Below are 26,627 nucleotides of genomic sequence, written 5' to 3' on the forward strand. Positions count from 1 at the left end.
TGCAACCGTAACAGAGGAGCCTGCTGGTCCTGGAGCCATCTTGCCTTCCTCCCGAGAAGGCCTGGGGCACCAGTGAGTGGGGACATTGCAGGGATTCACTTTGAATTTGCTCTCATTTACTGACATCCTAGAAACTCTGCACTGGGTTACAACGCACAAATGCAGTGCTTCTTGGTGCAGCCAACACAAACCCCACGGGGAGTTTGGAAATCTGGGGGAGGGACTGGAGTTGTTACATGACAGTGGTAGCTATTGCTCTTAGTGGACAGGGGCTAAGGATGCTGGGCATCCTGCAATGACCAAAAGAGTCCCAGACACCAAGCATTAGCCACCTACCCTATGACTTTCAAATGTCCCACCTGACACTCACGGAGGTGAAAAACCTGTTTATAATTAGCTGAGCCTAGACCCTAATGGTGTTTTAGATAAAAACACACAAAAAATGTTAATGTTGTTCTCATGTAGGAATGTCATATCCATGTAACTCGAGAGCAAATTGTTCTTTGGTTCAGAGCTTTCCAAAGAGTATGTCATCATTCTGGAAAATCCCATCCCATGGCTTCAGTCCCCAGACGAACCCCCCCTTGTCTCAGCCTGCATTTGTAGCTGTCAAGGTCACAGTGATTCTGGATATAAATGCAAGTGTCTGACTAGTTCATTGTGTCTTCATATGTGGTCTGGCCTGAGAACTGATATGCTGAAATGCACATTTTAATTATGAATTGTTTTATTTCTCCTTCATATTATAGCAAGGGCATTGTGCTATTTTTTTTTTTAATCTGATGTGTGTAGTAGGTGATGTTATCTATGACTCTAAATTTTCAGGGAAGGAAAGGGAACACCGCATAATTACTTGTAATAAGAAGTGGGTCTTGGGGTTGACAAGGCTGGGGCCCATGCATGTGAATATGCAGGACACAGAGATACCCACAGAGCAGCTCTACGTGGGCGGGGCAGAGGTTTCTACAAAGAGTTTTTCACAGGGTCCCATCTGGTGACTGACAGTTCAGAGGGGCACCCACAAATCAGCAGGGGCCTCCCCACTAGTGGAATTCAGATGCAGTCTTTCCTCCAAATTTCTTCATCAAAGTATCTTTCTGGGCTTCCCAGGTGGCACAGTGGTTAAGAATCCATCTGCCAATGCAGGGGACACTGGTTCAAGCCCTGGTCCGGGAAGATCCCACATGCTGCAGAGCAAAACGAGGCCCATGTGCCACAACTACTGAGCCTGCACTCTAGAACCCACAAGCCATAAATACTGAGCCCTCATGCCACAACTACTGAAGCCCGTGCACCTAGAGCCCACGCTCCACAACAAGAAAAGCCACCGCAATGAGAAGCCCAAGCACCGCAACAAAGAGTAGCCCCTGCTCGCCTCAACTAGAGGAAGCCCACGCACAGCAACAAAAACCCAACACAGCCAAAAATAAATAAATAAAACAATTTTTAAAAAAAGCATCATTCCTCTTTAAAAAAAAAAAAGTATCTTTCTGACTCTCCTATGGAGTGGAGGCCCCCACTTCTTTTGTACAACAAGATAATTTTTATGTAAGTGTCATCAACCACCTGTGTTCAGAGTTCTCCTTCCCCCATTAGGCTCAGGTGAGAAAGTGGGGGGGCCCTTGGAACCTGGGAAAGCCTGTGTGGGAAGTCCTGCCTCATTGACTATTGGCTCCCCAACTAGGCCACAAGCTTTGTGAAGCCTGGAACCTCGTCTCAATTGTTTGCTGTCTAGTTCAGGGTCTGCTATACAGTAGGCGCTTAATGAAAATGAGCCAAACGAAGAGAGAGAGAGAGAGAGAATGGTGTGTGTAAAAATGCCTGCCAGAATGATTGTATACAGTGGGTGCATAATAAATGTTTATTGAAATTTGCATGTGCTTGGTACATAGTAGGTACTCAATGCATGTTTTGCTGAATAAATAAATGAGTATTGGGTGTAAGTGTCTAGCACTTACTAGGTGCTCAGTAAATATTTACTGAATGAATTATGAGTGTCAAATTCTAACAGGGAGCCTAGCAAGCAGATGCTGCATGAATATTTGTTGAATGAATAGTGAGTGAATGAATGAGGGCGTGAGTGGCTGGAGCACTTGCAGGGTTGTAAGGTCAAGACAGGACTGGAGATGCAGAGCAAAATGCTGTTGCAATGCACACCTCCATCCCTGCAGCCTCAGACGTCCCCTGCACACACATACTCTGCGTTCTCAGGCAGGAGGGGACACCAGGGGACCCAAGCCTTTTCCAGAAAACCCATGTGGCTTTGCTACTTACAAATCGTGAGGAGTTGTCGTTCTTGACAGTTTTGGCGTTGCCAAAAGCCTCCAGGATGGGGTTTGCTTGTAGAAGCTGCTTTTCCAGCTCACCCTAAAATTCATTCACATCTAGTTATTGGAGAAAGTGACGTAGACACTGACAGCTCTGCCATAGACAGATGTTGTCACAAAATTCTGCCCTTAACCCACGGGTTCTCTCCTATCCTATCACCTACCCATCTGAGACCCCTAATGCTAATGTCCAGATTTACTCAAGGATTTCAGAAGAGAAACAAATGTCTGAGCTGTCTTATAGCTGGGACATCTGTAAGGACATCACCTAGGAAGGCCACTTTTTCCTAGATAGGGCCTGCTCATCTATGTGACATCATTGCCACTGAGAACTGCCACACTGTACGACACCAGGATGTCATTTACATCATAGTGAATCCATGGAGTTGTGCAGTGCACAGCCTGCCCTGCTGTACACGGCAGTCCTGCTGCTGCTTATGTTTGACAAGCAGCTTTCTTCAAGCTAAATCACTACAACCCTTCTTCTGATGGTTTTAGTGCCACTTTTTATAGTTGCAATTTTTCCTTTCTCAGGACCAGTTTTCTGAAGTCTCCTATGGAAGACAAGTAAGGAATGTGCAAAACCCACCGGGAATACTTCAAACCGACTGCAGAACAAAGCTTCAAAGCAGGTTGCTTGAGCTCCATTCATGAGGTTAAATGCAGCTGAGACTGTACACAGCCCATCGGCCCCCTCTGAGGGGGCTCCTGTGCACAAACGCGGTCACGTGATTAATTGTTGCAGGAAAGGGCCAACAAGGTAAATCATGCCAGGAAGCATCGAGCTGCTCTCTGCCTATCCCCACGACACAGCGGCTGCAGACTGGCTCAGCGGCTCTCCTACCCAGCTCCTCCTCCAGGCCGACCCTGGGAAGTATGGGTCCTGAGGGTTTTCTCCTGTTTTCTCTGCTGGTTCCCCTGTCCTCTTTTTCAGGGCAGTTGGGCTGGGCTAAAAAGAAGCTGGGAAAGGTTCTAGAAGGGAAAAGGCAGCGCACAGCTTTCTCCCTGCTCCTCTATACACCAGGAGGGCATCATGGGTGGCTGTCCCTAAAGGAACAGAACAGGAAGCTACTAATTTATGTGTCTCTTTATTCACATGCCCTCCTCCTTCACAGCTCCCAAAGAAGATAAAAGTGTCATCTCTGGGCTTCCCTGGTGGCGCAGTGGTTGAGTCCGCCTGCCAATGCAGGGGACACGGGTTTGTGCCCTGGTCCAGGAAGATCCCACATGCCGCGGAGCGGCTGGGCCCATGAGCCATGGCCACTGAGCCTGTGCATCTGGAGCCTGTGCTCCGCAACAGGAGAGGCCACACAGTGAGAGGCCCGCATACCGCAAAAAAAAAAAAAAAAAAAGTGTCATCTCTGTGAAAATCCCAGCCACAGTAGAATCCCCATAATTGGGACTTGTGGAAATTTACAATGAGAGCAAAGGGCTTTGCTTGACTAGTAGGAAGAAGACTAATGGGGTCACTTCTGTCAACACAAACTTGGGATCCCAATATCCCCAGAAAAAAGTTCCCTTCCTAGAATGGGAGTTCCAGCTGCTGGGGCCAAAAGATCCTTCTCAGGAGAGCTCTGAACATGAAGATCTGGTCCAAACCACTCATTTTATGGATGATGAGACAGTGGCCCAGAGAAGTTAAGTGACTTGGCCAACGTCACACAGGAGCAGATCCTATATAAGAAGCCTGATTCTCCTTCTGATTCATCCATGACACTGCCGCCCAGGTCTAACTAAGATGGATTGAGTGTGATCCTAGCACACACTAGGATCTCTTGATCTGAGGGTCTCTCCCAGGCTGGGACCCATATGCCAGCCCCCCAAGCTCTGAGTTAGAGATGAGTTTACACATGCAGAGGTTTGAGCAGGGCCCGGTTGTGTGTCACAATAGCTGGGGCCTTACCGTGCCACCAAAGCTAGTGCATTGTGAACACCAAGACTCCCGTTTCTAGAGCCCTGGGTCAAGCAACCGGCATGCAAAGACAGACACGCACTGCACACACATGCATAGGGACACACCAGTGCACAGGGGACAGGGCTCAGGGGAGATATTTAGGGATGATGGCAGGGAGTGGGGAGAGAGGCATGCCACAGCAGTGCCATTAACTGACTGTCAATCAAGCCAGGGAAGCTTTAGGGCCAGAAGGTCCTTAAAGGCTCAACCAGATGGAACAGACGTCTCCAGGGCCTTCCAGTCAGGGTTACCGGTGGCGGACACATTGGTGGGAAGGGTAATGAGATCCATTCTGAACTGGGAAAATCCATTCCCGGCTGGAGGTCAACCTTGGGAAGTCCAATGGGTCCTGCGGGTGGCAACGCGCCCCACGCCCCACACTGACATTGGACACCCGCAGGACGGTGTTTCAGTGAGTTTGTAGGTTTAGGTTGTGAAACTCGGGGATCTAGCCCATTCTACCATCAGCTATGGGGCTCAGTGGGTGCGACAGGAGCATGCACATCTAAACACACTCTGTGCCTCCCGTACACACCAGGAAAACACTCCCAGTTACTCACGTAGGCAAAAGATGGGCCTTGCTGTGGTTGAACAATACAGTATAAAACAAATGTCAGTGTTATTTCCATCACACGTACATCAGGGTCTGGAGAATATACGATTTCAATCCCCCCACTTAGCCTGGATTCTCCAAGATTCTCCAACTAGGAAAGCAACAACTTTTCTTGGATTCAATTTCCTTTCTGTTTTGCTGCTTTCTTTTCTAATTTCTTAGAGATTCAGACATTTCAAAGTTTTTTAATTGCTGGGGCCGAGGTGCAGTCTTTAAAACTGTGTCTCATGAGATGCTGTCTGAGATGTGCTCTCACACACAGAGAAAAAGGTATCTGGCACATAGCAGGTGCTGGATAAAGATCAGTCACTATTATTAAGTATTACTATTACTTATCATCACTATTCTAGGAAAAGGAAAGGCGGTGGGAAGTGGTGTTTAACTGCCACGTGAACTTTGGCGCTATTTGTTCCCATACACGGTGCCAGAGACAGTGTGGGTTTCCTGCGTCTGTTTGAGGGAGGAAGGTTCCCCAGGCTACAACCAGTGCCCACCCGAGATCTCCGGGGGCCTCCAGACAAACTGGCCTCTGTGGCTGCTCCAGTGTTGCCTCTGAGCCCCAGAAGCAAGATCCAGAGTGGCAGGAACCAGTGACACCCCAAGCCTTCTTCAGGCCTCCGCTCTGCCGTTCCCCTGCCCCCACCCCAAACCTTCACACAGAGGCGCTGGCAGGTCCTTCAAGCAGCCCCATTGCTTGTCGCCTCCTCTGGGACAGACGAGGCAGGGCTAAGACGGAGGAGGAAGAGAGGGATGGACCCAAGAAGGGATGATTCTAGAAACAGGCTCTTCTTTCCTTCTAAGGCCTTAATCAAACTGCATCACCATGGGTTGATCTGTATGATTATTTGATGACCATCTCTCTTTCCCACGAGTCCAAAAGCTCAGTAGCTAGAATAACAGTGCCTCTCAGCCTCATCACTGGACCCCATCCTGGCAGTGCCCAGCATACAGTAGATGCTCAGTCAAGGGCACTGGACCAAAGCCCATATGCTGAGTGACACCAATGTTCCCATCCCCTGGGGTTCCCATTTGAGGGACACATGGAGGAATGACAGGTGTCCCTCAACACTAGGGAATTTACAGAGATTCAGTTCAGGCAGTAGTTCTCCAGCAGGGGTGACCGTGCCCCCCAGAGGGCACCTGGCAATGTCTAGAGACATTCTTGGTTGCATAACTGAGGGCAGGGGTTGCTACCAGCCTCCAGTGGGGAGAGGCCAGGGATGCTGCTAAAAACCCTCCAAGGCATAAGACAGCCCCACAATTACTCAGTCCAAAATGACTTTGGTGCCACGGTTGAGAAGCTTTGATGTCAATCAAGACTCCTCCTCTCATTTCACAGGACAGGACCCCTCAGGAGATGATCCTGGCTAAAGCGAGAAATCACCTAGACCCAAACGGGCCCACCCAGGAGGAAAAACAGCCCTCTGGTGAGCTGTCTGGGGAGGGGCAGTGAAGCACAGCCCTGAGTCCTTACAACGCCAAGTCCTGGCCTTCTTAACGGTGCTGTCTCTCCCTCGGTCAGCCCACGAGCCTGGGGGCCCATCTGCTAAGTCGTGGCCACAGGGCAGGAACTACCACTCACCGTGATACTTGTGTCCTTCTTGCCCTTGTGGGAGGAGGCCACCACGGCCAGGTACTGGATGACTTTCTTGGTGTTTTCAGTTTTCCCAGCTCCAGACTCGCCTCTGAAAGATACGGGAAAAGTGACCCACCGGAAACAGCCCCACACAGGTGTTCTGTGGGTACTTTTCCACAGCTCCGTGCCATTTGCCAGATGGGGAAACTGAGGCTCCCAGAGGGGAGGAGACTTGCCCACCACTGGCAGAGAGCTGGGCTGGGTTTTCAAACCCCGCTCCATATCTCAATCCACTCCTCCCGAGAGGATGCAGGAAAGGAGGTAGATGAAAAGAGTAAAAGAGAAAACTGAGTTTTCCTAACAAGGTCCAAACTTAGGTTTATTTGGAACTGTCTACTTTAAAAAATAAATACTTCGTTTTCTAGAGCAGTTTTAGGTTCACAGCAAAATTGAGCAGAGGTACAAAGGTCCTATACGCCCCTGCCCCTGCCCCTGCCCCTTGACATACACAGCCTCCTCAACCATCAACATCCCCCTCCAGAGTGGTACCCTTGTAACGATCAACGAACCCACGTTGATGCATCATTATCACCCAAAGTCCGTAGTTCACATGAGGGTTCACTCTTGGTGTCGTACATTCTATGGGTTTTGACAGCTGTGTAATGAAATGTATCCACTATTACAGTATCATACAGAATAGTTTTACTGCAAATTATCTATTTTAAAGACATTATTAGGGACGTCCATGGTGGTGCAGTGGTTAAGAATCTGTCTGCCAATGCAGGGGACACGGGTTCGAGCCCTGGTCCGGGAAGATCCCTCATGCCGCGGAGCAACTAAGCCCGCGCGCCACAACTACTGAGCCTGCGCTCTAGAGCCCACGAGCCACAACTACTGAGCCCACCTGCCACAACTACTGAAGCCCACGCACCTAGAGCCCGTGCTGTGCAACAAAGAGAAGCCATTGCAATGAGAAGCCCATGCACCGCAACGAAGAGTAGCCCCTGCTCCTGCAACCAGAGGAAGCCTGCACATAGCAACAAAGACCCAATGCAGCCAAAAATAAATAAATTTTATAAAGAAAAAAAAAAGACATTATTAGCCTTGTTAGAGATGGAATGATCAGGCAAGAGACTGCCTTCCAGGAAGGACATAAGTACCTCTCAGAGTACCAGGATATGTTACAATTTTTTGAAGGTCCCCTTACAAAAAAGGAGAAAAAGGAGAAGAAGAGGGAGGGGGAGTGGGGAGAGGGAGAAGGAGAAGAAGGGGAAGAAGAAGAAGAAGGGGACGAAGGAGAAGAACTGGTTATCCCATCAGCCACTGGACAGACATAAGCCCCTTCATCCTCTGGAGAACCCCATTCTAATGGTCAGGTGGCTAGCTAATGATCTCAGTCAAGTATCAAAGAATAAACCTGGTTGAAGTAATTCATGCTAAAGTGTAAATGGCTGATAAGTTTAGATCAGCAGGGTGTTGTTTGTCTTATCAAAAGAGTACTCCTAGAATATGAGCAGTGGATTATTTTACCAAAATGGCCTTCTCGAACCAGCTACCTCTCTTGGCCACTGGAGATCATGGTGGTGGAATTGTTTCATCCAAGGATTCCAGACACTGCCTCTGACTCCCACTATTCTCAGTGAAAGGGAAAGATGACTTCAACCAAATCTTTCCTCCCTTCTTGTCCTCTCCTCTGATTTTCTTTTGTTTTTCCTTCCTTTGCCTAGACTCTCATTTGCTGAGGTCACTGAATATTCTGAAACGTACTAATTTTTTTTAAGTCTGAATTTGTCTACCCCAAGGTCGGTTCAAGGTTCTCCACACTGAACCACTGCCACCAGCGCTAGTGCAGTGCTTGCCCTTTTTCCTAATTAGGAAATAAAGAAATTAACTTGCTCTGCCAAGGGCCCATTAATAACTTTGCTTATGGCTAAACGGAAGAAAGAGAGAAAGAGGAAGGAAGGGAGGGAGGGAGGGAGGGAGGAAGAAAGAGAAAGAAAGAAAGAAAGGGAAAGGGAGAGAGAGAAGGAAGGGAGGGAGGGAGGGAGGGAGGGAGGGAGGGAGGAAGGAAGGAAGGAAGGAAGGAAGGGAGGGAGTGAGGGAGGGAGGGAGGAGGGAAGGAGGGAGGCAGAGAAAGAAACATGTGCCCTGAATTGTCAGACGCAACCCCATGGGTCACCATCTGGAAATCAAGTGTCTGATCTCCAGGAAGGTTGAAACATGTCTCCACGTCTCACGACGATATTAACACTGTCCACTCCCCTTTCCTAATGGCCTTTCTTCCCAATGGTCACATTATTTCATATGGCCTCAGAGGCACTTTGTGAAATGGGAGCCATGGAGGCATTATCTTTATTTTCTTGAGGAGGACAATTGAATCCAAAAAAATTTTTTTTCTTTAATTTTAAGGAGAGAATTGACTTTTCAAGGGGAGTGGAGGCCCTATGTTAATTGTTTCACATGTATTATCTCCTTTACCTCCCCTCCCACAATCCTGAAGGTAGGACATATCACTTTCATGTTATTACAGAAGAGGAACTTTGGGCCAGAGTGGGTAAGCAACTTGCCCTAGATCACACAGCGAGGCAAGAGCACACACAGCATTGAAATCAGGTCTCTGGTTCCAATGCAATCAGGACTCTTTCTACGACATTTCACAAAGTCATTCCATGACACAGGCCTAACCCTCTAGGAACTTGCTTTCTAAGGTCAGAGGAAGGGAATGGGGAATAGGAATTGATATTTCTTGAAGACCTACTCTATGTTATTGGGCTCAGAAATCCTTTTATTTAATCCAACAACCTAATGAAGGAGTCATTGATTATCCCCATCACCCACCTGGGGAAACTGAGGCTCAGAGAGGTTGAAGTAGTGTTCTAGGTCATAACTGCTCCTGCTATCACACAGATAGGGAATAGAGGAGTGAGATTTGAATGCAGGTCTGCTTGATACCAGAGCCCATGTTCTGCCCACTACACTTTTTTTTTTCTTTTTTACACGTGAAATTATTTTCAAACATTATTTAACACAAGTCTTACAAATATATCACATTAGTTGTGGAGGAAGTTAGATATTTTATAACTTCAGGGCTATAATTTGTTATTGGCAACAAAAGGCAAAAAACCTCACTGCCAGCATGAGGGCACAGTTTGAAGCAACTGAAATCATACAAGCATTGCTTCATAAACACCGATTTTTGAGTGGCATAGTTTCAGAAAAGATTGATTTTTAAAGGATATTTTAATTATGCTCTAACAGGTGTTTGGAATGAAATGCTATATTGCAGCTATCCGTATGAAGGTTTGGTCAGCATTGATTATTCGGAATGTCTAGCTCTTCAAGAAAGCAAAAAGGAAAGTGGTTTGAAATAGACAAACTCTTGTGGCATATAGTTTATATGACTAGAGGTTGTCATCAAACCTTGAAAACAGTCTTGATGTATTTAAGTGAAAGATGGTGGACACTAAGCTGTTATAGGAACAAACTATCTGTGTAGCTTATCCTTGGAAATTAAGTTACTGAGTTAAAGTTCTTAGTTTTAAAGACTAATAATAATCCATTTAGATCTTCTTTTCAAATCAGTTTACTCGTGAATGACTGCCATGTATTCATTCTAATTTGTCAAGAAATTGGCATGAAAAGTTGGAAATTGATCTTTTTCTTTTTTTTTTTTTGGTGGTACGCGGGCCTCTCACTGTTGTGGCCTCTCCCGTTGTGGAGCACAGGCTCCGGACGCGCAGGCTCAGTGGCCATGGCTCACGGGCCCAGCCGCTCCGTGGCCTGTGGGATCTTCCCAGACCGGGGCACAAACCCGTGTCCCCTGCATCGGCAGGCGGACTCTCAACCACTGCGCCACCAGGGAAGCCCTGCCAAGTCCTTTTAATCAGTCCAGCCTCAGTGGCTGGAAGGAGGTACCCAATGGCAGCTTAACCCCTCAGCCCCCAGCCAGGCTGGATTCATGGGTGTGTGACCTGTGCAGTCCCACGGGGACAATACTGAGGAGGGCCCTGTGCTTGATTTAATGCTCTGATGTTGCGATCTTGAATTTCTAAATAATTTTTTAATTAATTTTTTTTTATTGGAGTAAAACTGCTTTACAATATTGTGTTAGTTTCTGCTGTACAATGAAGTGAATCAGCTATAAGTATACCTATATCCCCTCCCTCTTAGACCTCCCTCTCCCCCACCCCACCATCTAGGTCATCACAGAGCACTGAGCTGAGCTCCCTGTGCTATACGGCAGGTTCCCACCAGCTATCTATTTTACACATGGTAGTGTATCTACGTCAAACCTAATCTCCCAATTTGTCCCACTCTCCCTTTCCCCCTCTGTGTCCACATATCCGTTCTCTACATCTGTGTCTCCATTCTTGCCCTACAAATAGGTTCATCTGTACCATTTTTCTAGATTCCACATATATGCATTAATATACGATATTTGTTTTTCTCTTTCTGGCTTACTTCACTCCGTATGACAGACTCTAGGTCCATCCACATCTCTACAAATGACCCAATTTCATTCCTTTTTATGGCTGAGTAATATTCCATTGTATATATGTACCACATCTTCTTTATACATTCATCTATCATTGGACATTTAGGTTGTTTCCATGTGTTGGCTATTGTAAATAGTGCTGCAATGAACATTGGGGTACATGTGTCCTTTTGGATTATGGTTTTCTCAGGGTGTATGCCCAGTAGTGGGATTGCTGGGTCATATGGTAGTTTTATTTTTAGTTTTTTAAGGAACCTCCATACTGTTCTCCATGGTGGCTGTACCAATTCACATTCCCACCAACAGTGCAAAAGGGTTCCCTTTGAACAAGGGGCTCAGCATTCTCATTTTGCATAATTTTACAAGTCAGGTAGGTGGTCCTAGCTCCTAGATTTGAACACCATTTCTGAGTCCATTTCAGCCGTGGTCTGAATTGCCTCTGAATCTCAGAGCTGTTCAGTCCCTGGTCCTCATGTGACTCCCACCCCTGCAGCCAGCAAAGTCCTCTGGATTTGTGCTGTCCAACTCCTATACATCCTACAAAGCCCAGTTAAGCACTGCCTCTATTTTGAGTACTGCCTCCAGCTCCCCAGGCAAAAGCAGTTCCTCTTTCCCCTGCAGCATCAATCAGCAGAATAACACAGTGGGCTCCAGGGCCAGACTGCCTGAGTTCAAGTCTCTGCTCTGCCCTATGTGACCACGTGCAAGTCATTTAACTACTCCCATGCCTCAGTTTCCTCATCTATAAAATGGGTATAATAAAAAGCACTTCTATGATTGTTATGAGGATTAAATGAGTGAATATATAAAACATTTAGAACAATGCCAGGTATACAAAAATGTTACCTATTGTTACTTTTACAACCATTTCTCTCCTAATGCTTATATATTCTGTTTATATCATTATCTTCAATATTTATACTATCATTAAAATACAAGACATATTTTTCTATTGTTTAAGCCAGGAGTCAGCAAACCATTCTGTAAAGGACAGATAATAAATACTATAGGCTTGGTGGGGCCTGCATTCTGTGTCCTAACTACTCAGCTTTGCCTTTGTAGCACAAAAGCAAATGTGGAAACAAATGGGAGTGGCTATGTCCCAATAAAACAATAAAAGAACAGACAGGGACCAGATCTGGCCCACCGGTCAGAGTTTGCTGGCCTCTGGCTGAAGTGTTCCAGTGCTTTTCTGTCCATTTTAAAGTTCAGACTCCTCTAGAAGACCTCACCCACCTCTCTCTGATCTCATATCCCACCCCTCACAAAGATGCCCACATCCTAATCTCAGGAATCTGTGAATACATTACATGAGACAAGAGACTTTTTAAATTAAATTAAGGATCTGGAGAAGGGATAATTATCTCGGATTATCCTGGTAACCCAGTATAATCACGTGTCCTTATAAGAGGGAGGCAGGAGGTCAGAGACAGAGATTAGGAGATACACTGCTGGCTCTGAAGATGGAGGAAGAAACCACAAGCCAAGGAATGTAAGCAGCCTCTGGGAGCTGGAAAAGACTAGGAAACCGAGTCAGCAGGTTGTTTTAGCATTTATATCCACTTACCTGAGTAGCATTATATCACTAATTTTTGATTATTCATTGTTAAGCATCAGATGTTGATTTCCCATTGTGGAAGATGATAATGTAGCCCCTGTTTAACCCTCTCCTCTTTCCCCATAGAAGCAATGTGGTCGCATATAGTATTTCTGGCTAGATCAACACTCAGGGTTTGCATTATAAAGATGATGGAAACACTGCACACAGCTGGGCCCCTTTGTCACTGTGATTACTCTTCCTTCTTGCCTAACTTGGATTTCCCCTAGAATTAATAATTACCTTGTCTTAGTGTTTCCCAGTTTTCTACCTCTATACATATCAGCCCCAAACTTATTACAGATTTTCTAAATCTTCTCTCAATGCATTTCATTGTCTTCACAATTAAATCGCCACCTGACACTCTTATTTATCTGGTTCAGCACCAGGACCCCCAGGCCTGGCGTTGGTGCAAAATAAGCATTTGTTGCCTGAGTCTGTCCTTTGGCCTTGGGAGTTTGCTGTAAGGAACATTTGGGGGAAAAAAATCTGGAAAAGCGCTTTTGAAAAGCGGATAGCAGGCTCTATTTTCAAGACTATGGCAATTAGAATTCCTTAGCACCTGAACTCAGAACCCATCATTCACAACTCTAAACGTGCAGAGAAAGTTGTGGAGCAAAAGTCTAGAAACAATGCGGTTACTGTTACTATCTGTTAATACTGTGAATAATTCTGTTAATAACGTGATTTGTTGACATTGCTTTTAATTGAAGGAGAGGCTAACTTTCAGTTAGAAGTTTAAAATGTATGTTTGTGTATGTAGAGGTATATGTTTGTATACACACACACACACACACACACACACAGAGTCATTCTCATTGTTCACACTAGTTATGCTCTATGAAGCCACTGCAAACACTGAATTAGTGATCACTGAACCATCGTCGCTCGTAGGGGAAACACACAGATAGGTTCCTTTGAGCTTCTGGTCCCAAAATTTTCATCAGCCAATCACTATGGTATAACTTTGTTTTATGTGTGTTTCTGTTTAAAGACACTTTACTTAATATATTGTTGATTCATTGACATTGAACTCATGGCTAACAACACTGTAACTCATGCCTGAAGGAGACTCATCTAATACACGTATTTCCTCCATAAGGCACATCCCAGCCTTCCTGCCCTTAGGAAAACCAGACAGCACTTTGGCACTACACTTGGTGGATGTTTTAAACAGCAAAATCACTAAAAAAAAAAAAAAAAAAAAAAAAGCGACAACAATTCAAAAGCGTGGCGCTAAATATGCCACGAAGAGGACCCTTGTTTACAGTCTGAGCTGAAACAAGAAGGCCGAGTGTCACCTTGTTCCACCTCAGCTGGGAATGTGTGCGTCAGGGGACCCAGATTTTAGCTCTGCACATGTCCTCGAATGACCACGAAAGCACCATGAGTATTGAATTAGGGGTACAAATAAATGTTAGCAAGTAGGTAAACCTGCATATACAGAATCAGTGAATAATGAGGATCAATTGTGTGTGTGTATGTGTGTATTTTTTTTCACATTTTTTTAGGAATGGAAACAACCAAAATTATGATCCATAGGGGTTGATAAAATAAAACACAGCATCTCCAGGCAGCCACTACTATATATGATCAGACAGAATGCACTCTAAAATACACTGTTGGTTAGAAAAAGCAAGGGCAGATGAGCATATGTATGGTGTATACAACCATTGTGTTTTATGAACTCCAAAGTTCTGGATTCTCTTGGGGAGGGACAAACCCAAGGACCTCTGGTAACACTGGGTCGACATTCTCCCAAGGGATCAATTGTCTGTGGCAGAATCACAGCTGTTCCCTTGAATGGATACTGTGGCTTTCCAATTTGCCGCAGTCTTCACCACTCCCTATTGCCACTCCTGGCCCACTTCACTGCTTTCTATTACCTGCCAGGCTCTCCTAGGCATTTGCATTTGTAGATCCTGGTCTGGGGTTAAGATGAATATCTCTAAACAGCCAGCTGTAGATTCACTGGCCATGCCTAAAAATTCATTAAGATAAAATACCCATGGGCATGGTTATTATGCTTATTAATAGCTACCACTCTTTTTCTGTTACCCTATACTTTCTTCTTTGGTTTCACTTAGAATGGCTGGGGGCTTAGTGGAAATTTCAAATGTAACTTACAAGTAGCACTTGTGTTCACTGTGCATTAACACATCATCAGGCACTGTGCTAAGAGCTTTTTATGAATTAACCCATTTATTCCTTACAACCACTCTGTGAGGTAGGTGCAGTTGTCCATTTTCTAGATGAAGAAACTGAGGCTCAGACAGGGTCAGTGGCTTTCTGTAGATCATGTCATGAGAATATGACAGAGCTGAGACCAGGACTCTGTTCTTTTCCATCTAGCACACAAGCCACCTCCAAAATGAAAACCTGGTCTGTCTGGAGCCAAAATGTCCTCGTGTCGCCTTGCTCAGTGCCTCCAAGTGTTGTCACAGCATCACTTAGGAGTGAAAGGGACCCAAATGCCCCACTATCACTTTACTTCCTCAGCCAGGAGAGTCAGCTAACGGTCTGAGGACCCCAATCTCTGGGTGGGCTCACTCCCAGCCCAGGCTCCCCGGGAGCCAAGACTGGGGCCCCCTCGTTAACCCCTCGCAGCCACCAGGTAACCTGAGAAGTCTTCCTACCACAAGGCCTGCACCGATGGGTCAGCAAACTGGGGGATGAGCCAGACGCCCTCACAGCAAAGTGTGCGTCAGAATCTCCAGGACCCTCCAGTCCTCCCTGGCTCACAGCTCCCAGTGGGCTGCAGAGGGGCAGCACCCCAGCTCCCTCCCTCTGCTGGTGGAGGTTCAGCTCCCAGACGCCCCCCTCTAGACCCCCACCCAGAGCAGACGGGGGTGCACAGCTCAGACACAGCCACCCCTTCAGCGTCCCCTGTGCAGACGACCCTTGACAAGTGTTTCCAATCCCTGCCAGCTTGCTGACTGGCCCTGCAGCTTCACAGTCGCCCAAGACACTAGATAAAAACACAAGTTTCCCCAGCTCTACCCCAGATCCACTGAGTCAAGAGCTGCTGGGGGTGAAGTCAGGCCATCTGTCTCTTGAACTAATGGCCCAAGAACTGACGTGCAGCCACGTTTGTGGAGAGAGGTCTAACAGAACCCACACTGGAGGTATCGGAGGTGGTTTTACGCAGTTCATGGTCAAGCAAGCAGGGCTCAGCAGAACTCTGGTTGATACTAACCATGGCGCTGCATCAGAACCTCAGCTGCCAATCACGGGCACCTGCACTGTGCCAACATCGTGCTCAGCTCGCCCCTACACAGCTCCTTCAATTCTCTCAACAACCCTGGAAGGTGGGCACAACTGATACCCCCATTCTACAGATGAGGAGACTGAGGCTGGGAGGCTTAACCAACTTGCCCAAGAACAAATTGCTGGCATGCAGCACAGCGGGAAAGCAAACCTAGATCTATGCCTCCACAGCCTCGCCAGCTAAGCACAGCGGCCACTCTCCTGAAGCATCTGTGCCCCTTCAACACTGCACTGTTATCAAAAACACCTTTAAAAACCCTGCAGGCCTCTGCCAGAAAGTGTTTCTCCCTCTTCTTCAGAAGCAGGGTGGAAGGGATGAGGGCAGGTGGGGTCAAAGTAGGAAGCCTGGCTGGGAGCGAATGCAGGCCGTGGGTGAAGCAACCAAGGCAAACCCCTGGGAAGCCTGCAGTTTTCCAAGAGTCAGCACTGGCCCCAGGGAGAGTGACAGAGGCACCTGTTGGCCTGAGTTGCCTCCCCTGAAGGGGAGAGTCGCCTGACACCAGCATCTCCTGCCACTGAGTCCCAGTCCCCCAGACACTAGGGCATCAGTGCTTATCCCCAAGCGGCACTCTGGCCTCCTTGAATGATCAGAAGGATCTGCTCTAACCTCTTGTCCATACGCTCGCCCCAGTCTGCAAGGCCCTGCATGACCGTGTCCCCGACCACATCCTCCTACCCTCCTCCTTCCTCCCTGCGCCCCACCCACTCAGACCGTCTCCGACCCTCAAAACACAAGTGGCTCCCACATTAGGACCTTTGCCCTCGCTGTTCCCCACCTGAAACTCCTCCCCCAAATCCCCCTCGGGGCTTGCTTCCTCTCATCACTCCGGTCTCAGCTCATACCCCAAGTGGTTGAGCCAGGGCGGACAGGCTGCAGCTCTTTTCCTCCAGATAGATGCGCTAAATACGAAAGATGCCAGCCATTCCCCACCCCCTGATGCCACAGTCCGCGGTGGGGCAGGGGATGGTGGGGCTGCAGCTGGCTCATCAGTGAAGGCCAGCGAATGAGGGTTGGGCCCTCCAATGGCCTCAAGAAATTTAGGTCCAGGTCTCACTATCGACAAAAACTCGCTGTGCGCCTCTGGGCAAATCTCATGACCTCTCTGATTTCCTCCTCTATAAAAATGAGGTAACTGGACTTGAGCAGTGGGTTCTCTGCTCTGCCAGGACACACATGTTAGTCATGACATATGAATATCTAGCTTACAGGGCTTGCTTGGTTCTTAGTCAGATATATACATAGTAGTCATATATATGAGTATGTGTGTCTGTATATACAGATATACATATACATATTCATATACATACATATATATGTGTAACCCTCACAACAACCCTCTTAAGTACCATTAAGTACCATTATCATCATTCCCACTTCCCCACTTTATAGTGAGAACACGGAGCCATGGAGAGGTTAAATTTGTACCTGAAGCTACAAGCTAGTGAGAGGCAGAGCTAGGATCGAAACCCGGGTGGTCTGGCTTGTAACCCCCACTCTAAGGAGGCTTTCAATGACATAACTCGGTGGACAGTCCCTTCCATGGATGAACCTAGATTCTAATGAGACCTGCAGAGAAGTGGAGTCACATTTGATATGGAGGCTGGGGACCAACAGCCTGTAAGTCAACACAATCAATCACAGAAAGGTAAAATTGAAAAATCCCTTAAAACATCCTCAAACCTATGCATCTGTGACTTGGTATGCAACGCCCCTCTAAAGCAGCCTCTGTGTATAAATGCCAACTAGATTCTGAGTGTGCAATACGGACAATGCAGGGGAGAGAATGGGCTCGGCAAAGCGAGATGCTCACACCGTCAGGGCCACAGGGGAATGAGACCAGTGGAAGGATTGGCAGAGTCCAATGTCTATTCTCACCCTCACTCTGGAACACATCCATTGGGTGGATGGTGGTGACCTCACCTGCACTAGATCCCCCAGTGCTAGTTTTCCTCCCGAAGCGCGTGGTTGGTTTCTCTAAGCTACGTGCACAGTATGAGATCCCAGCGCCAACAGCCATGACCACCCCTGACACATACAATTCACGCTGGCCATAACCAGCTTGTCTGTGTGCTATTGACCCAATTCTCCACCATAATTATCACCCTGCTGCCGCCCCACCCCCTCAAAGCAATATTTGGAATACAAGTGAATGAAAGGGAGATGTTATTACAGAGACCAACTTGAATCCACTTTCATATTAAATAATATGAATCATTCCCGATTTTGATGCTCTATGAAAATTTCCTGCAACCCTTGTAACTGACCAGGTGTGTGTGGGGGGGGGCAGGAAGTACAGTCTCAGTTATCTCTGAGGACACTTCCTGGCCCAAAGTTCTGGGACAGAGGTTGTAAGCAGGTGGCCCATTGGCAAAGCCAGCCCACAAATGGACTATATTTGGCTGGAGCTCTGTGTATATGTGTTCATGTAAATTAGGTGCCAAGGTTTAAAAATTTGATATTTCACATAAAAACCTAGATTTCCAGCTTCTATTGAAATGTAGGAAAGTCTGGCAACATTGGACCTGCATTCTCCCCTGGCAACAGTAGACAGAAGATGGGTAGCAGCTCCCCCCCTCAGATGGGCCATTTTCTCCAGTTCACCACACTCCCCACCATTCCCTACTGTGCTACACCCAGGACTTTTCACACATTAACAGTACTTGGTCGACTTTGATTGGCCTTTGAGTTTGCAACCACAGTCCTAAATGTCCTGTAATACCTCTTCTCAGACAGAGGGCTTTTGTTGGGAGACACACTCTGGCCAAACTGATCTCTCAGTTTCTCCAATAGAACACGCTCTATCTGACCTCAGGGTCTTTGCATATGCTGTAAACTATTCCTCTCTTTTCTTCATCATCTCTGCATCACTTCTTTGGGAAACCTTTAGCGTTCTCCCCAGTTAGAACTTCTCTGATTTACACATTCTCCTAGTTCCTTACATGTCTCATTCTTCATAATTTTCAGTTTTTAATTACACATTTCTTTAAGTGATTTTTAAAATGTGTATGTATTTTTTTTTACTTCCTGAAAAGGTAGTACCTTCACAGGATCAAATAGTAAATTCAAGCGGTACCAAAGGGAAGTGTGTAATTATTGTTTTAGTGGCTGTCTTCCCTCTTGAGAAGAGGGTTCGTTTATTTTTGGTTCATTCCTAGACGCAAAGTACTCACCCGTGGGACGGACCCATTCAATCTGTTGAATAGTGAGTGAGACAGGAGTGGGTGTAGAGGTGAAGAAGGAAGGAGGGTGTATTAGTTTCCCACTGCTGCTGTAACAAATTATACAAACGCAGTGACTTAAAACAACACAAACTGATTACATTACAGTTCTGGAGGCAGAAGTCTGACATGGATTGTACTGGGTTAAAATCAAGGTGTCAGCAGGGTTGTGTTTCTTTCTGGGAGCACTAGGGGAGAGCCCGTTTCCTTGCCTTTTCCAGCTTCTAGAAGCTGTTCTCGCCCTGGGCTTCCTCCATCTTCAAAGCCAGCAGTGGTGTGTGAGGTCCTTCTCACACTGCATCTCCCTCTGACTCCTCCCCTGCCTCCCTCTTCTACGTGTAAGGACCTTGTGATTATATTAGGCCCACCTGGATAATCTACGCTCCCTTCCCTATTCTAAGGTCAGCTGATTAGCAACCGTAATGCCATGGCAACCGTCATTCCCCTTTGCCATGTCACCTGACACATTCACAGGTTCTGGTGATTAGGAGATGGAGACCTTGGCGGGACCATCACAGGCACTTGTATTGCACTTTGCTTTATTGCAATTTGCAGATGTTGTGTTTTTTTACAAATTAAAGATTTGTGGCAACACTGTGTCAAGCATTTTTCCAACAGCATTTGTTCACTTCATGTCTCTGTGTCATGTTTTAGGAATTCTCGTAATATGTCAAATTTTTTCATTATTATTTGTCATGGTGATCTGTGATCAGTGATCTCTGATGTCACTACTGCAAAAAGATTGCAACTCCCTGAAGGCTCAGGGGATAGTTAAGATTTTTTAGCAATGGGTATGTTTTAATTAAGGTGTGTACAGTTGTTTATTTTGATATAATGCTATTGTACACTTCATAGACTACAGTATACTGTAAACATAACTTTTATATGTACTAGGAAACCAAAAAATCTGCCTGACTCGCTTTACTGTGATATTCACTTCATTGCAGTGGTCTGAACTAAGTCCACAAATTCTCCAAGGGATACCTGTATTCTGCCCACCACAGGGGAGATTTTCCTGAACACCGAAAACCCTCTGAATGATTCTAAATTGAGTTAGTATCTTCTGCCTATGTATCCAGGTCTTCAAGGAAATCATGACACCAGCCACCAAATATGACACAATACGGTTACTAATTGTGAAATCTGAGGGTGATTGTTTAACACATTGTTTAACACAAGCCAAGACTTCCTCACCAACGGAAATGGCATCTACCTTCACAGAGCTGTTATGGAATTAGAAGCAATTCTGTCTGTAAAATATTTAGTTCAGGACCTGGCACACAGTAAGTGCTCAATAAATGCTGGTTTGTAAAAGGGGGTGGTGCAGAACAAGATGGCACCAGGTATCACTGGCAGTTTAGGGGTGCCAGCCTCAGCATCAGAACATTTGTTCAACAAATGTTTAGTGAGCACCTACGCTGTGCCAGGGACAGGGCAGGGGCAGGGTGCATGGAACAGCAAACACATCAAAGAGCCCTGCTCTCATGGACCTTTTTCTTTAATAGGTTGGATCTTGACTCTAGAAAAACAAAAGAAAAAGCAGCTCCACTTACGTGCAGAGAATGGACTGGTCCTCTCGATCTGAGAACAGAAAGAAAAAAAGAGCCATGAGTTAGAATTTGCTCTGAGCTGAGGGTCTGGATATGGTGCCTCCCAGGCCTCCCATTTAAGCTCCTACATGCTGGCACCCCTGGGGGTGACAAGAAGCCAGCTGGGCTCATTGCCCAGGTCATAGGGGATAAGACCAAAGCCAAGAGGGCAGCAGGGCTCTTTTAGATACTTTTCCTGACCTCCTAAAGCCCTGGAGGCAGCCCCAGAAAGATACCGGAGACTGACGCGTTCAGGAGGCAGTGAGAATCCCTGCCCCACTAGCTCTGGAGGGTCCCAGGAGACCCACTCTGCCCAGATTAGGTCACAGACAGAACACCAACTTTGGATCCAGACAGACTGGCATTCCAACTTGGCCACTTCCCACCTCTATGGCTTTGGGCAAATATTCTTAACCTCTCCATGGTTCAGTTTTTTTATCTGGAATATGGGGTAGTGGACATTTTTGGTTCAAAAATCCAGTATCCATTTCCTCTTCTTCCGAGAAGAGCATTCTATGGTCCTTAAGGATCCATGTTCCCTGCCCACCCCACCCCACCACCCCACCATCATGTACAGTCTTGGTGGGACTGACCCACAAGCTACCCCAGCCAAGAGGCAACAATGTTTCCTAGGCTATGTCAATCAGAATCTCTGAGCTCAAACTCTGAGCTGGATCAAGGATGGAGAAGCACAACGGAGGCCCTGAGGGGGCCTCACTTCCTGCCCCCAGAGCCCAAACAGCCCCGTTTTCTAACATTTTCTGAGGCTGGCTCCTCACTCTTCCCACCCCATCTGTGAGCTCCCCAATACTCCTCCAGAAATTCCTTTTCTAGATAAGGTCTCTGTCGCTTACCACCAGAGAACCCTGGTGGGTGCACAGGGCATCGTGAGGTTAAACGTGATTAAGCAGACATTACTGATCACCTTCTACTCTTAAAGTGGCCTTAGGGGGTGGAGTCAAGATCCCCTATGAGGGACACGGGGGAGGTTAAACACCTTAGTCATCAGCCAGTTAACCATAACTGAGAAAGCAGAGCATCACATCCTCTGCTGGGCAATGGTGAAGCGGCAGGCATTTCTTAACTCCATTCCCTGCTCCATTCCCACCATCGCAACCCTCAGCCTCTTACGATCCCGGGATCTTGTGACATCCCCCTCCAAACCCCTTCTCAGAGTAATCTTTCTGACACGCTGAACTGCCTGATCATTCTGCTTCTTAACCCTCTTCCACTTTGGAAGTTTCTTAAAATGTTAAACATAAATTCATCATATGACCCAGCTATTCCACTCCTAGGAATCTACCCAAGAGAACAGAAACATGTGTCTCTACAAGACTTGCACACAAATGTTCACAGCAGTGTTATCATAATAGCTAAAAAGTAGAAACAACCCAAATGTCCATCTGCTGGTGGATGGATAAATAAAATGTGGTCAATCTATACAATGGAACATTATTCAGTCATAAAAACAATGAAGTACTGATACAGGCTACAACATGGATGACCCTCAAAAACATGATGCTAAGGAAAAGTCAGACACAGAAGGCTACATATTGTGTGATTCCAGTTATAAGAAATGTGCAGAATAGGTAAATTCATAAAAGAGAGAAGGTAGATTAGTGGTTGCCAGGGGCTGGGGTGGGGTGACTGCAAACAGGCATGAAGGATCATTTTGGGGTTTGTCAGCTGGATTGTGGTGATGCTTACATAACTCAATTTATTGAAAATCACTGAATTTTACACTTATCTTGGGAGGATTTTTGGTATGCAAGTTTTATCTTAATAAAGCAGTTTTTAAAAGCTGTCCACGGCCCCCAGTGTCTTCAGATGAGGCCCAGAACGGGCATCCGAGGCCTCCCGTGAATGGCCCTGACTGCCTCCCCAGCCTTGGCACTTCTATGTCCGTCACTCTTAATTCCCCAGCAACCCCACCCAGATCAACCCCCAAACGCACTCTGTGCCTTTGTTCAGGCTATTCCTGCTGCCTAGCAAGCCTTTCTCTTCTCCTTTCCTGGCCATTTCCCTCAGTCTCAAAGATGACACCTCTTGTAAGAAGCCTTCCACACAGTGATGGAGCCAGGGGGAGGCTTGGCTGTAAATCTCCGTCAACGCTCCTAAGCTATCACAAATAGTCAACCTTGTTAGAGAGAAGAAGCCCTAAGAAAAGCCCCCAGCCTCCATCAAATAACCTGACTACTGCCTCTAAGACCCTCCCAGACAGAAATCCTGGAGCTGTCGCTGGCTCCTGCCCATCCCCAAGACAGATGTCTCCACTGCCACAGCCCCTGTGCTGCCCGAGCGCCCTGTCCCAGGCTGGGTTTTTTTCTCTTTGTTTGTGTCTCTGCCCCCACAGAACCATGAACCACTCATAGGCAGAAGTATCTAGTTCTGGACCCCGCTTCCCTCAGTTTCTGGATCCCCAGCCCCTGAACCCTAAGTCCCTGACACAGAGAAGGTGTAGCTTGGTGAGCACTGAAAAAAGCCAACCCCAAACCTGGAAGACATGAGTTTCTTGATGGGGAAGTTCAATATACACACAAGAAACTGAGTCACTCATTCATTCATTCAACAAATGCTTTTAGGGCATCTACCAGGTATTCTTCCCCATGCTAGACCCTGAAAATACTACATAATAGTATCTACTACTTAGCACCTTCTCTGTGTCATGCATTATTTCAATCATTTGCCTGTATTAACTCATTCAACCCCCGTACATCCTATGAGACAGACCAATTTTATCCCCATTTCACAAATTAATAAACTGAGGCACAGAGAAATTTTAAAACTTGCCCACAGTTACACAGCTAGTAAGTGGATGAGGCAGGATTTGAACCCAACACCTACTACTTATTGAACACCTATTATGGGCCAGATACACTTTTCTGGCACTCTCCCTGTGTGGTCTTTGACCCTGACCCTTTTAAGTTTAAGGAAACTGAGGTCAGGTAACCCAAAGTCACACAGCCACTTCAGGGACCAACCTGGGGGTTGAAGCATCATGCATCAGAGTCTGGGCACTTTCTGCTGTTCCAAATACAGGACAGGGCACAGGAAATGGAACGGGGGTCCCTAGCGGCCAAGGCTCCTGCTGGATTAGGGAAGGCATTGGGAGACAAGGCAGCTTGGAGAGACCAGCAGGGACCAGTCAAGGGAAGGAGTGAGGCCTCTTTCCCAGGCCAGAGAAGCAGCCTTACCGCCTAAGGTCTAAGGTGACAAGAAGGAAACCAGGGCATGAAGTGGCCTCGGGGATGGAAGGATCTGCTTTCCATGAATCAGCATAGATCCATCCCATCACCGCTGCCACACCTGGTCTGAGAACCATCACTTCAGGCCCAGATCCTCCCCTCCCATCTCCCTGCTTCTGCCCACGCCCCTGCCGTTCTCACAGGGCAGCCGGAGGGGTCTTCTTTTTTCTCTTATAAACTTTTAAAATTTTGGTAAAACATACATAAAATTTACCATTGAGACCATTTTAAAGTGTCCAGTTCAGCAGCATGAAGCATGTTCACATTGTTGTGCAAGCATCACCACCATCCATCTTTTTCATTTTCCCAAACAAACTCCATACCCATTAAATAATAACTCCTCAGTCCCTCCTCCCTCCAGCCCCGGGCAGCCACCATTCTACTTTCTGTCTTTACGATTTTCGACTACTCTAAGTAGTCTCATGTAAGTGGAATCGCACAGAATTTGTCTTTCTGTGTTTGGCTTATTTCATTTAGCATAGTTTCCTCAAGGTTCATCCATGTTGCAGCATATGTCAAAATGTCCATTGTATGGATACACACCATTTTGTTTATCTATTCATCTGTTGATGGACACCTGGGTTGCTTCCATCTCTTGGCTACTGTGAATAGTGTTGCTATGACCATGGGTGTACAAATATCTGTTGGTGTCCCTGCTTTCAAGTCTTTGGGGTATATGCTCAGAAGCAGAATTGCTGGATTATGTGCCAATTCTGTTGAACTTTTCAAGGAGTCACCATACTGTTTTCCGTAGTGGTTGTACCAGTTTACTTTCCCACCAGCAATGCACCAACATTCCAGTTTCTTCACACCCACATCAACACTTAACTACTGTCTGATTTTTGATAACAGCCATCCTGACAGGTGTGAGGTGCTATTGCATTATAGTAGAAAAATCTTCTTAAAAGAGTCAGATCAGGGGCTTCCCTGGTGGCGCAGTGGTTGCGAGTCCGCCTGCCGATGCAGGGGACACGGGTTCGTGCCCTGGTCTGGGAAGATCCCACATGCCGCGGAGCGGCTGGGCCCGTGAGCCATGGCCACTGAGCCTGCGCGTCCGGAGCCTGTGCTCCGCAACGGGAGAGGCCACAACAGTGAGAGGCCCGTGTACCGCAAAAAAAAAAAAAAAGAGTCAGATCAGCCACGGCCTGGTCAAAACCAGCTGGCTAGTCCCAGTGGCCCCCAGTCTCCCCACCATGGCCTACAATGTCTGGCCCGATGTGTCCCCACTCAGCTGCCTCACTGGCACCTTTCTCTCCTTACGCCTGCTCAGCTCCTAAACAGCCGCCTGCTCCTCACAGAGAACACACTCTTCCCTTCCAGGGCCTTTGCCTGGAACACTCTCTCCCCAGTTTTTGCCATGGGTGATGCCTTCCCATCATCTTGAGGGCTTCCACTCTCCCAGAGGCCTTTTCTAAGTCTCTGTCCACAGGGATGCAGGCAGTTGCCTCAGGGCACTCAGGCAATTAACCTGTTTATTTCCTTCACACCACTTAGAGCCATCTGCAATGACCTCTTGTGTTTGTCTATCTCCCTGTGCTGAAAAGCAAGCTTTACTGGGGAAGAGGGGGGCTTGTCTGTTTTGTTTAACACTGTATCTCAAGTACCTGGCATATAGCAGGTGCTCAATTATATTTGTTAGATGGATGGATGGGAGGATGGATGGATGGATGGATGGAAGGAAGGATGGGAGGATGGATGGGACTGGAATAGCCCATGCCTATGCATCACTGGGGACCAGAGAGGATAGTCATGACCATATCTGGGAGAGGGAGGCAGATTTACATCACATAAAGAAGATCTGGGCCACTCCAGGGTCAGATGAATGAGATGACTGTGCAAGCTCCGTGGACCCTATGCCCGTCTCCAAACAACCTTCCCTCTATCCCCTCAGATAACAGATGGACGTTCTGGCGGCCTGGCTGAGCCCAATCCTCAGGACAAAAGGCAGAAAAGCCAAAAGGCTATTTCATTCCTCTTTCTCACTCTCATTTTTTCCACCTTGAGCTGGTAGCAAGGGCCACAGCTGCCCGCAGGGGCCACGTTCAGGGGGTCTGGGGAGGCTCCCCTCAGGCAAGTCTGACCTCTGAGCCGAGGGCCAGGGGCAGCCCTCGCAGGGAGAAGGGCCACAGGAAAGAGGCAGCCCCTCCTTTGGCATCAGGACGTTCCATCACCACGAAGTCCCGTCTTCCGGTCCAGCTGTGCTGATTCCGATCACGCCTACATCCCTGCCTCCTGCTATGACTCATGGGCTGCTCCACAAACCTCAAGAAAGCCACATCGGAAACTCCCACACGTGTGCCCAAGGACAGACGTTTAAGTTGGTCACTGCAAGAATATCAGCAAAAGCAAAGGACCGGAAAGAAACCATTCAACCAGTCTATCAACTGCAGACTAGCAAAATGCATTTTGGTATTTAAAATCTGGTAGGGCATGGGCGGGGGGGATAAATTGGGTGACTGGGATTAACATATACACACTACTATATATAAAATAGATTATCAACAAGGACCTACTGTACAGCACAGGGACCTCTATTCAATACTCTGTAATAACCTAAATGGGAAAAGAATCTGAAAACGAATGGATATATGCATATGTATAATTGAATCACTTTGCTGTACACCTGAAACTAACATAACTTTGTAAATCAACTATATTCCAATATAAACTAAAAATTAACTTAGAGAAAAATCTGGGGACTTCCCTGGTGGCGCAGTGGTTAAGAATCTGCCTACCAATGCAGGG

At 46.9% G+C, this 26,627-nt stretch overlaps 1 protein-coding gene across 4 annotated transcripts in view; it reads right to left on the reverse strand.

The window, feature by feature from the left end:
- MYH11 (myosin heavy chain 11) overlaps nt 1-26,627 on the reverse strand; it is a 128,743-nt gene that overhangs the window by 57,289 nt on the left and 44,827 nt on the right. For 2 of the 4 annotated variants that reach the window (XM_029219592.1, XM_029219594.1), the window contains exons 4-7: nt 20,602-20,629; nt 6,477-6,579; nt 4,842-4,862; nt 2,275-2,367 (exon numbers count right to left, since the gene is read on the reverse strand). In XM_029219592.1, the coding sequence (XP_029075425.1) occupies nt 2,275-2,367; nt 4,842-4,862; nt 6,477-6,579; nt 20,602-20,629 (245 nt within the window). The remainder of the gene's footprint in view (nt 1-2,274; nt 2,368-4,841; nt 4,863-6,476; nt 6,580-20,601; nt 20,630-26,627) is intronic. The other 2 variants (XM_029219595.1, XM_029219593.1) reach the window with 1 other exon arrangement.

The sequence above is a fragment of the Monodon monoceros genome, unplaced genomic scaffold, assembly GCF_005190385.1.
Source record: "Monodon monoceros isolate NGI ecotype Baffin Bay Population unplaced genomic scaffold, NGI_Narwhal_1 Super_Scaffold_13, whole genome shotgun sequence".
NCBI classification, from domain to species: Eukaryota; Metazoa; Chordata; class Mammalia; order Artiodactyla; family Monodontidae; genus Monodon; species Monodon monoceros.